The sequence below is a fragment of the Octopus sinensis genome, linkage group LG3 (assembly GCF_006345805.1).
Source record: "Octopus sinensis linkage group LG3, ASM634580v1, whole genome shotgun sequence".
NCBI lineage: Eukaryota > Metazoa > Mollusca > Cephalopoda > Octopoda > Octopodidae > Octopus > Octopus sinensis.
Window position 1 is genome coordinate 6,217,769 of NC_042999.1, and position 15,570 is coordinate 6,233,338.

Consider the following 15,570-nt stretch of genomic DNA (forward strand, 5'->3'; position numbering starts at 1 on the left):
ACATGGCATTGGTCGGCCCGGGGCTATAGCAGAAGACACTTGCCCAAGATGCCACGCAGTGGGACTGAACCCGGAACCATGTGGTTGGTTAGCAAGCTACTTACCACACAGCCACTCCTGTGCCATTTCTTGTTTTCTTTGATTTCATGTCCAATTACATTTCTTGCATAATCTCTCCATTACAAAAACTTGTTTTTCGTGTTTCCCTGTAAAGGATGAAGCAAAAGTCCGAGAAAGAGAAGAAAGAATTAAAGCATACCAATTGAAAAAATCTAAAAGTAAGTCTGTGTGTCCTTCCTTACTAAATCTTGATCTTTTTTGTTTTTTCTTGGGAGAGAGAGAGTGGATGGGGTCTGGGTTGTTTTCTTGGATTTGTCCATATTCTTGAAGTATGAATAAAACAATAGATCAAGCACTTTTAGATGCTAGCTTCACTTTCACTGGTGTCTTTCTTCCATCCAGCTCCCAACAGCACAAAATAGTTCCTGCTGGAATGTGTGTCCTCGATACAGGCCTTTGGCTTTTCCAGTTTTCAGTCAAACCGATCCACCCCCCCCCCCCATGCCAGCACGGAAGATGAACATTAAATAATGAAATAAAGAAATTTTGATGACTGTGCTGGTATGGTCATGTGATGCATACGGGCGAGGACAGCTGTGTGAAGGATTGCCAATCCCTAACTATGGAGGAAACCTGTGGTAGAGGTAGATGAAGGAAGACATGGGACGAGGTGGTGATGCATGATCTCCGGACTTTGGGCCTCACAAAGGCAATGACTAGTGACCAAGACCTTTGGTGATGTGCTGTGCTTGAGAAGACCCATCAAGCCAAATAAAATTGCAGTTGTGGCAGATACTGGTGTCACGCAAATGACACTTGTGCCGGTGGCACATAAAAGCACCTTTTGATCGTTGGGCCTCACAGGAGTAAGAACTGAGACCATTTGGCATTATGCTGTGCTTCGAGTGTTGGGCTTCACAATGTCCAAATGGGTGCCATTTGGCCTTATGTCATGCTTGAAAAGAAGACCCATGAAGCCAAGTAAAATTGCAGTTGTGGTAGATGCCAATGTCACGCAAATGACACCTGTGCCGGTGGCACATAAAAGCACTTCTTGAGCATTGGGCCTGACAGGAGTAAGAACTGAGAGCATTCGGCATTATGCTGTGCTTGAGAAGAAGACAAATCAAGCCAAGTAAAACCAGTCATAGTAGATACCTATTTCTTTACTACCCTAAAGGGGCTAAACACAGAGAGGACAAACAAAGGGATTAAGTCGATTATATCGACCTCAGTGCGTAACTGGTACTTGTTTAATTGACTCCGAAAGGATGAAAGGCAAAATTGACCTCAGCGGAATTTGGACTCGGAACGTAACGCCAGACGAAATACGGCTACACATTTCGCCCGGCGTGCTAACGGTTCTGCCAGCTCGCCGCCCTGTCATAGTAGATACCAGTGTCATGCTAATGGCACCCATGTTGGTGGCACATAAAAGCACTCGTTGCACTCTCGGAGTGGTTGGCATTAGGAAGGGCATCCAGCCAAAACAGACACTGAAGCCTGGTGAAGTTGTCTGCTTAACCAGCTCCTCTCTAACCCATGCCAGCATAAACAACGGACGTTAAATGGTGATGTCTTCTATATTTGTTGGACTGGTTTCCTCCTCTTGATTGTTGCTTTCGCTATGTTTCACCTGTTTCTGTTCCATCTTTCTTCAGGTGTTTCGTGGTTCACCATTCCGACTGATACAAAACCAGCCTCATCTGGCACCTGTGTCGGTGGCACATAAAATCACCCACTACACTCTCGGAGTGGTTGGCATTAGGAAGGGCATCCAGCTGTAGAAACACTGCCAGATCTGACTGGCCTAGTGCAGCCTTCTGGCTTCCCAGACCCTAGTTGAACCGTCCAACCCATGCTAGCATGGAAAGCGGACACTAAACGATGATGATGATGCAATAAGGAATTTTCGTATTTTTTGTCTTTCACAGAACCTGCATTGATTGCCAAGTCATCAGTTACCCTTGATGTCAAGCCGTGGGACGATGAGACGGACATGAAGAAGGTGGAAGAATGTGTTCGTACCATAGAGATGGACGGTTTGTTATGGGGTGCTTGTAAGTAGTTTTTCTTTAAAGCTAATCTGTTTTTAATAGAATGGTTGTATACTGACAATCTAACGTGAACATGACAGTAGGGGGTACACCACCACTGTTTAGCCCTAGGAAGCATCGACACCTCCTGATGGCTTTGACACATTTTTTCCTGTGTCCTTATATATATTTACGAAGGGGGAAACAAACACCCCCAGCAGCCCGGTGCTGCATCTAGGGACACGTGTTTCAGGATGATTGTCCTTCGTCAGCCCAGAGAATTTTAAAACTTGTATTCAATTTTTAAATATTTTCCAGTTGTTATGTTGTTAGTTACCATTTGTAAATAATAATAATTAATTCATTTATTGGCCACAAGGGCTAACAAAAATCAAATAAAAAATGTAAGGACAAAACACAGGACAAAAGTTACAAAAAGTGTTTTGTCCGTTTGAAAAGTTCGTGTAAAAAGGCAAGATAACAACGAAAATATAACAAGTGAAAACTCCCAATAGGGGGAGGTGCTTCGAAGGGTTACTCGTGGAAAAACCCATAAAAGCCTGGTCAAAAAGAGAGCCCTTTTTTCCTTTTATATTTCCTTTTTTTACAGGTGTATCATAATAATAATAATGACAATGGCAGTGTAATTGATAGTTGTTCAACCATTTTCTTTGGTGCTGCAACTCCATTGTTGTTCGTGTACCCTGCTCCTTAAATTAACACCTGTCTATGGGTTTCTGAGAGGGGTTAGTGTGAATACCTTTATAATTACTCAGACTCTTTGTCTCACCATCAGGAATGAAACTGTTACTAAAACGTCCATCCAAACCATGGTGGATAAGAATTTTGTTAAATTATAGTTTAGAAATAAATGTTCCTGGTTCAAATCCAGCCTGGCTTGCAGTACACATCTGGGAACAATTTGAAAATTTATTATAACGTGAGTTCGTGGCTGTTTCCTGCACCAGCTGCACATAGAAGCCCCAGCCCTTCCAAAGTGCCTTAGATCGCAGGACGGCCTGCTGTACTTACCTTGGATCGTAGGGCGACCTGCTGTGCTTGAGGAGACCTATTGCGTCAAGTACATCAATATCAAAAAATCAAATGGAAATTGTAGTTGTGATGCCTGTGCCGTTGGCACATAAAATGCACCATCCGTACGTGGCCGATGCCAGCCCCACCTTGGCTGGCTTCCATGTCGGTGACACGTAAAAAGCACCAGCTGATCATGGCCGTTGCCAGCTTCACCTGTGCCGGTGGCACGTAAAAAGCACCCACTACACTCACGGAGTGGTTGGCGTTAGGAAGGGCACCCGGCTGTAGAAACACTGCCAGATCAGACTGGAGCCTGGTGCAGCCTTCTGGCTTCCCAGACCCCGGTTGAACCGTCCAACCCATGCTAACATGGAAGACGGACGTTAAATGAGATGATGATGATTATTGTAGACTATGTAGCACAATTTATTGAATTTCCTCTGGTTAGAGCAATTTCTCTCCGAAGTTTGTTGACCCAATCGGTAAAGACAACAATTAGTTTCACAACCTGCAGATGGTACTTCCTTAATTGAGGGCCCAGTAAAATAGATATTTTTAAAGCATTTTGGCTTAATGTTAATTATTCTCCGTGAAGTTGAAAGCAAATTCCCTTCTAACATATCTTTCATGCCATTTATTGGTGTCTTGTTGATCAGGAGTCTTAATCTCTAAGACCCTGATAATTCTTCGATGCAGAATTTCTGGTCCAGATTATTGATAGTTTTGGCATGGCAGTCATGATAGGAAATATCAAATTTGTCCAAATTTTCTGTCCACGCATGGCAGATTTAATAATTGATAGAAGACAATGTTAAAACTGCCCTTTGATGTACACAGATTCCCAGCTCTAACTGAACCCTTCAACATTTAAACCGGCCTTGACTGGCCTCAATATTTTATGTTTTACATTCAAATTGGCCAGCTCCAGCCTCTCACACCTACTCTGCAATGTCATTCTAAATGTAAACAATCACATTGTCGAAATCTTGAACTTGTGACTGTGTCTGCATACCAGAATTCATCTAACAGCTGCAAGACAGGGCCTCAAGCTCAATTCAGATGGCTATGTGAAGTTGCTGGAAGGCCATATGGTGTGGCAGTAGGATATTTGACTCTGCTATAATTCTGGAAAGAGAAGTGATTGTTGGAGAATATCTATGACCTCATCAGCCCCAATTTCTGGCCTCTTAATTCCCACCTGATTGTAATCCTTTGAATTACCATGTGTGGGGTGTAATACACAATTAATTCAATGTAAATAAATAACAGAAGAATATGAATGCGAAAGAGTTTAAGTTTGACTTTAATCACAATACAAAATTGTTTTGTGTTTCTAAATTAATAATTCCATTGGCTGACTAATTAGATTTGGTTAAGTGCATGCGCAATGGCCCAGTGGTTTGGGCAGCGGACTCGCGGTCGTAGGATCGCGGTTTCGATTCCCAGACCGGGCATTGTGAGTCTTTATTGAGCGAAAACAGCTAAAGCTCCACGAGGCTCCGGCAGGGGATGGTGGTGATCCCTGCTGTACTCTTTCACCACAACTTTCTCGCACTCTTACTTCCTGTTTCTGTTGTACCTGTATTTCAAAGGGCCGGCCTTGTCACTCTCTGTATCACGCTGAATATCCCCGAGAACTACGTTAAGGGTACACGTGTCTGTGGAGTGCTCAGCCACTTACACATTAATTTCACGAGCAGGCTGTTCCGTTGATCGGATCAACCGGAACCCTCGTCGTCGTAACCGACGAGTGCTTCCATCCATCAGATTTGGTTAATTCTAATTAATTTGTAATTGCTGTCCCCTTCTCCTAAATTCAGTATTTTGCACTGCTTAACTTTTGTCCTTTTTAAATTCCAGCCAAGTTGTCACCTCTTGCTTATGGAATAATGAAACTGACAATCTTGTGTGTTGTGGAAGACGAAAAAGTCAGTGTGGATGACTTACAAGAAAAAATTTGTGAATTTGAAGATTATGTAAGTAACCTTGAAATAATAGCAATTAAAACTGTGTGTTGTTTGTTCATTTACCCCTAGCAATCACCATTGAAGAATGGACCCTGTCAAAGGCTTCCTCCAGCTCAATGAATGCCCAAGTATAAGTATTCTTCTTCAGCTAAATGCTTCTCCTGCAGTTGCCTCACCAGGATGGAGAACATCAGAGGTACTCGTCCCTGGCACCAAACCAAACCACATCTCATCAAGGCTAATCTTTTCTGGTTCAGTAATAACTCTTTGTGTGCCGGTGGCATGTAAAAAGCACCATCTGAACGTGGCCGATGCCAGCGCCACCTAGACTGGCTTCCGTGCTGGTGGCACGTAAAAAGTACTGTCCAAATCGTGGCCGATGCCAGCGCTGCCTCGACTGGCTTCCGTGCCGGTGGCACATAAAATGCACCATCCAAATCGTGGCCGATGCCAGCGCTGCCTCGACTGGCTTCCGTGCCGGTGGCACATAAAATGCACCATCCAAATCGTGGCCGATGCCAGCGCTGCCTCGACTGGCTTCCGTGCCGGTGGCACATAAAATGCACCATCCAAATCGTGGCCGATGCCAGCGCTGCCTCGACTGGCTTCCGTGCCGGTGGCACATAAAAAGCACCATCCAAATCGTGGCCGATGCCAGCCTCACCTGGCACCTGTGCAGGTGGCACGTAAAAAGCACCCACTACACTCATGGAGTGGTTGGCGTTAGGAAGGGCATCCAGCTGTAGAAACACTGCCAGATCAGACTGGAGCCTGGTGCAGCCTTCTGGCTTCCCAGATCCCCGGTTAAACGATGATGATGATGATGATCTTTCATAGCCTGATCCAGCAATTTATTGTCGATAATTACTTGTAAGACATCTCAGTTGTCTTTCGTTTTGGGATTTGGTTTGCAAGATTCTTTATGAGTTTGTGTGTTGAAGCATATTCTATTGTGTCTGGGGAGACTCATTTTCTGTTTGTGCCTTATGTCACTCACTCACCGGTAAAATTTCCACGTTTTTCTTATTTTTATTGTCCTAAAATTTTAGGACATTAAAATTAGAAAAAAGTGGAAATTTTACCAGTGAGTGTGTTACATAATAAGGCACAAAAAGAAAATGACTCTCCCCAGACACAATAGAATCTCAGTTGTCTTAATTCATTAATTCTCTTTAATTAATTTTATTTCAGGTTCAAAGTGTGGATATTGCAGCTTTCAATAAAATCTGAGGCAGAGTTCAAGACCCATGTTTATTTAAAGAGCTCATAAAATAAAGTTCTTCAAAAATAATTTGTTTTATTTTTTAATTTGAAACAGAATTTGTATGAACAGACATCTATCAATTTCTATTAGGATATATTTAAACAGTGCGGGAAATGTGTTTGATTAACTTAAGTTTCATAATTGTTTATGTGTGAAATTAGGTATGTTTTAAGCTGTCTTCACCTTTGCTGAAAATATGGAACCCTCTCCATTTGTAGTGTTGGTCAATGTTTGAAGCTTTCCAAATTAGACGGGTCTAACAGGAAAGCTGTGTGTGTGTGTGTTATACAGGGGAAGGAGTTAAATGTTTTTGGGCTAAATTTGGACAATTTTATCAGGAATGGTTTGTTGTATTGGTTGAACAGTCAATGGTGTTGGAGAGCATAGAGGTTAAATAGTTGACACGGAGGACTGGAAGCCATTTGAATGTTGGAAAGGAGTTACTTGTATCATGAGGATGGATTTGTAGTGGGTATCAAAATGCTGACATAATGACTGCTGCTCAATGCCCTGTGGTCACTAAAGGCTGTAAGGTGTGACGTGGACAGCTGCAATGGAGACTATGAAGCTGTGGCCAGCAGGCATCTGACTGTGTCTGCATGCCAGAATTCATCTGACGGCTGCAGGACAGGGCCTCAGGCTCAATTCGGATGACTATGTGAAGTTGCTGGAAGGCCATACGTGTGGCAGTAGGATATTTGACTCTGCCATAACTCTGGAAAGAGAAGTGGTTGTTGGAGAATATCTATGACCCCCATCAGCCCCAATTTCTGGCCTCTTAATTCCCGCCTGATTGTAATCCTGTGAATTACCATGTGTGGGGTGTGGTTAGGAAAGGCCTCAACTGCTCTGCCTGAAACACTAAGGTCAAGCTGATGATGATGTTGCCAGATACAGTGAGGAATATGGTTCTGGGGTTGATTTGGGGCCATGAAAGAAGCAGAGGGTGGCTACTTTGAGTAAATTATCTCTCAGCCATAATTTGATATTACACTTTTACATATTTGTCATTTTGACTGGCCATGCTGGAGCACTGCCGTTTAGCTGAAGAAATCAACCCCTGGACTTAGTCTATCGTTCGTCTCTTTTGCCAAACTGCTAAGTTATGGGGATGCAAATACACCATCGATTGTCAAGTGATGGTGGAGGAACAAATATATATATATATATATATATATATATAAGGCTTCTTTCAGTTTCCATTAGCAAATCCACTCAAAGCTTGGTTGGCCCAAATCTATAGTAGAAGACACTTGCCCAGGGGAACTGAACCTGGATCCCTGTGGTTCAGAAGTAAGCTTCTTACCCCACAGCCATGCCTTTGGTTTCTTTTAAATACTTTTCTTTTTGGATGGAATATTGTTTTCTACATAATTTACAATGGATGGAGAGGGGTCCACGTTTGTTGTTACCACAATGTTTCGGCTGATGTACTCTCCAGCCTTCATCAGCTGTTCTGGTCGAATTTCAAACCCAACCTTTTATTTGATTAATGGGGTACACTGTTCTCATTCTTAAGGCTTGTTGTTGTTATTTAATAGAAAAAATTAAAAGCAGTACATGCTCCTAAGCAGACCTTGTGCAGATATGAATGTAATATGGGAACCATGCTGGGCGAAATGCTTAGCAGTATTTCATGTCTTTACGTTTTGAGTTCAAATTCCGCTGAGGTTGGCTGTCATTAATCCTTTCAGGCTCGATAAATTAAGTACCAGTTGTGTACTGGGGTTGATCTAATTGACTGCCCTTCCCCAAAATTTTGTACCTTAGAGTAAAAAAGAATGTGGGAACTTGTATTAAGAAGAGATAAAACATTAAGTTTATAAGTCCCAAAATTCACTTTATAATTGCCCACAGGCATATGGCGTAGAGTGGGCTACTAACCCTTGGATTGTAAGTTCAATCCCAGGCAAGGAGTTGAAAAATAACATCAACATACCTTAGGATGTACCCCATCAGTTAAATAATGGGTTGGGTTGGAAATTCCACCAGAAAACCTGAGGAGGGCTGGAGAATACATCAGCTGAAACACTATGGTAACAACAAACAAGATGATGTGTGTCCAACTAATGGAAATAATCTACTTCATTTCTCATCTCTGAAATATATATTAGTATTATGGTTTTCTTTTATGCAAATTGTCGAATTTAGCCTGAACTCCCTGTAATTATCCAAGCTTGTTTCATAAAATAAAAAAAATGGTGGTAGTGACTCAGTTGCTCAAACAACAGAATTTCTGTGATCTTGGTTGAGTATACCACAGACACCCATCTTGGCAAAATATTGCAGTGTAGGCTTTTTGAATTTCAGATGTAATCTACCTAGTCAGCTTCTATATTTTCATCTACCCCAATTTTACCCATAACATATTGCTTTGACAAGTTGTCCAAGATAGAATGCAGAGGACTTGAACCTGGGATCTCATGATTGTGAAACTCCTCAATGATCCTACTACACCTCCTGCATATAATCATCAGATTGCAGCCATGCTGGAGCACCACCATTAGGAATTGTAGCTGAATAAATCAACTCCAGTACTTTTTAAAGTCTGATTCTATCGGTTCATTTTGCTGAACTGCTAGGTTCCATGGCTGTAAGCACACCAACACCAGTTGTCAAGGCCTGGTGGGAGACAGATACACACATAGGATGGACTTTTTTCAGTTTGTCTACCGAATCCACTCATGAGGCTGTTTTTTTTCTGAAGAAGAGCATAGGCTCGAAACGTAGAAGACTTTCTATTCCTGAGCGTTATACTAATACATCTGTTTGTTGTCTACACCACCTGTCTTCATTTTTTTTTTTTTTTTTTTGTGAACCCTCCCCCTATAGTAGAAGACACTTGCTCTCTAGTGCCATGCAGTGGAGCTGAACCTAGAACCATGTGAATGGGAAGCAAGCTTCTTACCACACAGCCATTCCTGTATCCAAGTAGTTGAAATAAGGCAAGGTGTGGGGTGTAATAAGACTGATAGAATTAAATTCATTAGTGAATTCAAATAGGCGCAGGAGTGGCTGTGTGGTAAGTAGCTTGCTAACCAACCACATGGTTCCGGGTTCAGTCCCACTGCGTGGCATCTTGGGCAAGTGTCTTCGGCTATAGCCCCGGGCCGACCAATGCCTTGTGAGTGGATTTGGTAGACGGAAATTGAAAGAAGCCCGTCGTATATATATATGTGTGTGTGTGTGTGTGTTTGTCCCCCTAGCATTGCTTGACAACTGATGCTGGTGTGTTTACGTCCCCGCCACTTAGCGGTTCGGCAAAAGAGACCGATAGAATAAGTACTGGGCTTACAATAGAATAAGTCCCGGGGTCGATTTGCTCGACTAAAGGCGGTGCTCCAGCATGGCCGCAGTCAAATGACTGAAACAAGTAAGAGTAAAAGAGAGAGAGGTCAGTTTACAATTATGATTGTCTGTTGAGTTCCTCTAACTTTAAGATAAAACTAATTGCTAATAAACCAACTTGTTTTGGGTTTTTTATCTATTCACATCTTACATTTCATGTTTCTGGGTCCCAACTTTCTGTTCATGAACATCCTCTTTGGCTGGGTTTGAACTCAGAGCTTTTACTTACTCAAAATTTAATGCATAGCAATGAATGATAACCCTTCAGTGTTTAAACTGGCCCAATATATTCTACATGTTTTATATTCAAACTGGCGATGTCTAGCCTCTCACACCTAACCTACAATGCCATTCTAAAAATAAGTAATCACATCATTGAAACCTCAAAGCTGTAAGATGATCCAGGATTAATTCAAAACAATTTGAGTGGAAAAGTATTACATTTAACAGAGTAATCTGAACACTAAGGGGTTAAAGTAGAGGCGAGTTCACCAGAGCTTGCTTTCTCAGCCCACTCTTACTTATCGTTGTTCTCCAAGCCATAAGAGGAGGAATCTAAGACTGGCTGCCCCTGGGAGCTACTGTTTGTTCTCATAGTGGAAGCTGTAAGAAAATTAGAACAGAAATTCCAAGCATGGAAACCAAACTGGGAGTGAAAAGGCCCTTAAGTTAACAAAGACCCAAGTTCCAGTAAGCAAGAACACAGGACTCTATTCTCAAGTAAATGGCCCTGTTTGATATGCAGGAAAGGTGTAAGGAGGGATTTCAATGATTCGCCCAGGGCAAGATATGGGCAAAAGAGGTGCAGTGGAATCACAAGAAGGTAAACAGAAGAATTGAATTTGTATGTGGACGATGTGCAGGAGCAATAAACACCAAGGACATATGGGGAACGGACTTTTTCAAATGGCCTGGAGGATCCCTAGAGGTAGTCTCAGGTCATCTGATGAATTAGCAGAGGAGGAATTTCGATTGTATGATGCTTGTTTATTAAACAGCAGTGAGATAGCGACCCTGAATGCAGAAAATATGTGAACCCTAGAGTGGGAGAAAGCTTTTACGCTCCATTGGATATGCAACATCAGCAAGAAAGCGAGACGACTGTGTTGGTTTAGTCATGCAAATCCTTATGATGAGGGCAGCTCACTGGAAGTGGATGCTATTAGTGAAAGAAAACAATAAAGTAGTGAAAGATGAGCCCCAGAGAAGCAAGATGGATGATTTGCTGTACTTGTGAAGTACATCCATCATGGCAACAATGAGACCCAAAAAGCAATTTGTTTAGGTTTGTACCTGCTAAGCTTAGGAGGAAGGAAGCACTCCGTTGGTTACGACGACGAGGGTTCCGGTTGATCCGACCAACGGAACAGCCTGCTCGTGAAATTAACGTGTAAGTGGCTGAGCACTCCACAGACACGTGTACCCTTAACGTAGTTCTCGGGGATATTCAGCGTGACACAGAGAGTGACAAGGCCGGCCCTTTGAAATACAGGTACAACAGAAACAGGGAGTGAGAGAAAGTTGTGGTGAAAGAGTACAGCAGGGATCACCACCATCCCCTGCCGGAGCCTCGTGGAGCTTTTTTAGGTGTTTTCGCTCAATAAACACTCACAACACCCGGTCTGGGAACTGAAACCGCGATCCTATGACAGCGAGTCCGCTGCCCTAACCACTGGGCCTCCACTGCCTGCTAAGCTTAATTGCTACACCATTCTGCTCATTCAAGATTTCTCAATCCCTTGTCACCCCCCCTAACACCCATCATCCCCAATGGCATTACTCTGCTCCTGTACTCACTGGAATCAGCATATGCTACACCCCACCCTCAAACCACTTCCCTTTCTGCACTACTTTCCCCTCCAATCACCTTTCTGTGCCTCCAGTTATCTCACCCTTTCCTGCCACACTCTATCTTAACACCTTTGCTATCATTCTCAACACCCTCGTCCCATCCCCTCATCCCTACCACTACATCTCCCTCCCAACCACTCCTACACTTTGCACACCATCCTCATCCTTGAGCCACTCCTATCCCTCTCACCCTACCCCATCAAATGTACTCCCCTCACTGATCTACTATCTGTGCAGCCTAACATTCCTGTACCCCTCAGATTGCTCTGACACCCGTTCACCCTGATATTAATTGGGTGGTAGCCATATATCTCCTGCATAGCAAGACACCTGTGCTTGTCCTTCACAGCACCTGGCATAAATCTCCTCCCCACCTCTCAAATACTCTCTTCTCACCAAATCCTTTGGCATTCAGAATACTCCATCGAATGTAAACCTGCTTTTATTCATATCATTTTCAATTAATCACGAATTATCTGAGTTTGGAAATTTCACTCATACGATTACTCTTTTACTTGATTCTGTCATTTGACTGTGGCCATGCTGGAGCACCGCCTTTAGCTGACCAAATCGACCCCGGGACTTTTTTTTTGTAAGCCCAGTACTTATTCTATCGGTCGCTTTTGCTGAACCGCTAAATGACGGGGACGTAAACACACCAGCATCGGTTGTCAAGCAATGCTAGGGGGACAAACACAGACACACACATCTATATATATATATATACATACGATGGGCTTCTTTCAGTTTCCGTCTACCAAATCCACTCACAAGGCATTGATCGACTCGGGGCTATAGCAGAAGACACTTGCCCAAGATGCCACGCAGTGGGACTGAACCCGGAACCATGTGGTTGGTTAGCAAGCTACTTACCACACAGCCACTTCCGCGCCTTTAGACGTTAAATAATAATAATGATATTTTTTAAACATAGAAACCATTTCAAATGCACCAGAAAAGAAATGGCATCAATTAATAAAATGCCAAAACTAAAACATTGATAATAATAAGAGCACTCAGAGAGTGCAAGCTTCCACCAGGGCAATACCAACGTCCTCTCAACGATAAGCCGGAGATGATTTTTAAAATGAGAATATCTGTTAAAAACTCGACTGCTTTCACAAACAAGAATACTAAAAATGAACCCAACTGCACTCAAAAATTAAGTAACAGAACTGGAAAAATAATCCAGAATCCTTGTCTGGTACCGGATTGATCCCAAAATCTTATCAGTTTGTGCCAGTCACGAGGCCAAACAACTCTAAAAATTTCATCTGAATCCATCCAGTGGTTCTTGAGATATCTGGTCCACAGACAAACAAACAAATGTGACTGAAAACCTTTGCTAAGACGGAGATAATAAAAACAGAATAAAAATAAAAGTATGTAATAAAGAGTGTTTTATTAAAAGAAATGTCTTGATGATGATCATGTTGTTGTCGCTGCTGCAGGAGTAGAAACTGTTCTCATTTTGTTGGTCCTTGAATTTAGGGATTTTTGCCTGAAAATGAAATATAACTAAATATACAAAGACATTCTATATTTTAATATTACATAAAGTGAAATTCGATGACGGGCACGAGCACCATATGAGTGTGATCGTTGACAGAGTGGCTAACTGGCTTCCGTGCCAGTGGCACATAAAAGGCACCATTCGAGTGTGATCGTTACCAGTGTCGCCTTACTGGCACCTGTGTCCCATGCTAGTAGGGTGCCAAGAGCACCATCCGAGAGTGATCGTTGCCAGAGCAGCCAACCGGCTTCCGTGCTGGTGGCACATAAAAGGTACCACTCGAGCGGGATCGTTACCAACGCCGCCTTACTGGCGCCTGTGCCGGTGGCATGTGTAAAAAGATTCGAGCGAGGTCATTGTCAGTACCGCCTGACTGGCCCCCATGCCGCAGGCATGTAAAAAGCACCCACTCCACTCTCAGAGTGGTTTGCGTTGGGAAGGGCATCCAGCTGTAGAAACTCTGCCAGATCAAGACTGGAGCCTGGTGCAGCCATCTGGTTCGCCAGTCCTCAGTCAAACCGTCCAACCCATGCTAGCATGGAAAGAGGACATTAAATGATGATGATGATGATATTTAAAAGGTTGCAAGCTGGCAGAATCATTAGCACAGGTAAAAATGCTCAGTGGCATCTTGTCTGCCTTTACATTCTGAGTTCAAAGGCTGCCGAGGGTGAATTTGCCTTTCATCGTTTCCAGAGTTGACTTTAAACCACCCCACGCCCGAAATTGCTGGCCTTGTGCCAAATATGAAATCAATGTCACCAATTGGTTTGAAATTGTAGCACAACACCAGCAATTTCAGGGCTAGGCTAAAGTGATTACATTGACCCCAAAGTACCCAGTACTCAACAGGTACTTATTTTATTAACTTTAAAAGGCAAAGCCAACCACAGTAGAATTTGAACTTGGAACATAAAGATGGACAAAACGCTGCTAAGCAATTTGCCTGGTCTGCTCACAGTTCTGCCAGTTCACCACTTTTTCTTCTTTAAACCCATTAAAAGCCAAAGTGGTTGGCATTATGAAGGGCATCCAGCTATAGAAACATTGCCAGATTGTATTGGAGCCTGGTGCAGCCTTCTGGCTCACCAGCCCCCAGTCAAACTGCCCAACCCATGCCTGCATGGAAAGTGGATGTTAAACGATGAGGATTAACAATAACTATCAACTGTCTCGTTAAATTAGGTTGTCAGGAAAGTTCTTGCGTAATTTTTAATTTTGATTTTAAATTATGTATTTTCAAATTGCTTTGACTTTATATATCATTTTAAAGTCTGTTCTTTGCTCTATCTAATCGTGTTACTCTTTTTCTTTTTAAATAACGAGGCCATTTTGCAAATTTGCACAACTTTCTTATTCCATTTCAAGCTAAGCCGAAAAGGCTGCTGAAACAGCTCACAATACCAACAATGTATTTGACCCAGGAACCACAAATGAACCATTAGCAAAAATGGTGGTTCAAGAAATTTCGTACTGGTCGGCCATCGGATGTTGACAATGATCAACTAAGAGCCTTAGTCACAGCCAATCCAGGCACAACCGTTCAAGAGCTTGCTTCTGAATTAGACGTAACGTATATGACAATTTCCAACCGCTTGAAAGAGATAGCAAAAACATAAATACTTGAGAAATGGGTGCTGCACGAATTGAACAACAACCAAAAGAAAAAAAAAACGCCGTTTTGAAGTGTCATCTTCTCTTCTTTTACACAACTGGATTGTGACTTGTGATGAAAAGTAGATTCTTTACGACAACCAGTGATGCTCAGCTCAGTGGTTGGATGCTGACAAAGCTCCACGGCACTTCCCGAAGCGAAATTTGCACTAAAAGAAGGTCATGGTGACTGTTTGGTGGTCTGCGGCTGGTCTCATCCATCACAGATTTTGGGATCCAAGCAAAACCATTACGGTGGAGAAGTACTGTCAGCAAATGGATGAAATGCATAAGAAACTCCAACAACAGTCAGTATTGGTCAATAGAAAAGGACCAATTCTTCTCCATGAAAATGCTTGGCCACATGTCACACAACTGACCCTACAGAAGTTGAATGAATTGGGCTACGAAACTCTGCCTCATCTGCCATACTCACCAGACCTCTCGCCTACAGATTACCACTTTTTCAAGCATCTCGACAACTTCCTGTGTGAGAAATGTTTCAAAAACCAAGACAATGCCATACACGCCTTCAACGACTCCATCGCCACCAGAACGCAGGATTTTTACGCTACCGGCATAAATAAACTTGTTTTGCGTTGGCAAAAGTGTGTTGATTCTGATGGTGTTTACTTTGAATAATAAAGTTTTGTTTGAGTTGAGATATGTAAATCTGAATTTAAAGGTTAAAAGCCGCAAGCTCTTGACAACCTAATAAAATATAAACCTGATTTAACAACCAAAGATTCTATTTTTATGGAATTTGTTCTTTGAAATTTAGGTGGGAAACTTCATTTGTAGCCCCCTTTCATATCCCCATCACATCTTAGATGCCACTAACGG

General features: G+C 42.6%; 2 protein-coding genes across 2 annotated transcripts in view; one reads left to right on the top strand and one right to left on the bottom strand.

The window, feature by feature from the left end:
- Positions 1-6,389, top strand: part of LOC115209372 (elongation factor 1-delta) — a 40,617-nt gene extending 34,228 nt beyond the window's left edge. Inside the window, exons 7-10 of the mRNA XM_029777749.2 lie at positions 215-278; positions 1,995-2,120; positions 4,992-5,107; positions 6,290-6,389. Coding sequence (XP_029633609.1) covers positions 215-278; positions 1,995-2,120; positions 4,992-5,107; positions 6,290-6,328 — 345 coding nt within the window. The 3' untranslated portion in view covers positions 6,329-6,389. The remainder of the gene's footprint in view (positions 1-214; positions 279-1,994; positions 2,121-4,991; positions 5,108-6,289) is intronic.
- A 6,551-nt stretch (positions 6,390-12,940) lies between these two features.
- LOC115209371 (nucleolar transcription factor 1-B) overlaps positions 12,941-15,570 on the bottom strand; it is a 62,408-nt gene continuing 59,778 nt past the window's right edge. Inside the window, exon 20 of the mRNA XM_029777747.2 lies at positions 12,941-13,062. Within this exon, the coding sequence (XP_029633607.1) occupies positions 12,990-13,062 (73 nt within the window). The 3' untranslated portion in view covers positions 12,941-12,989. The remainder of the gene's footprint in view (positions 13,063-15,570) is intronic.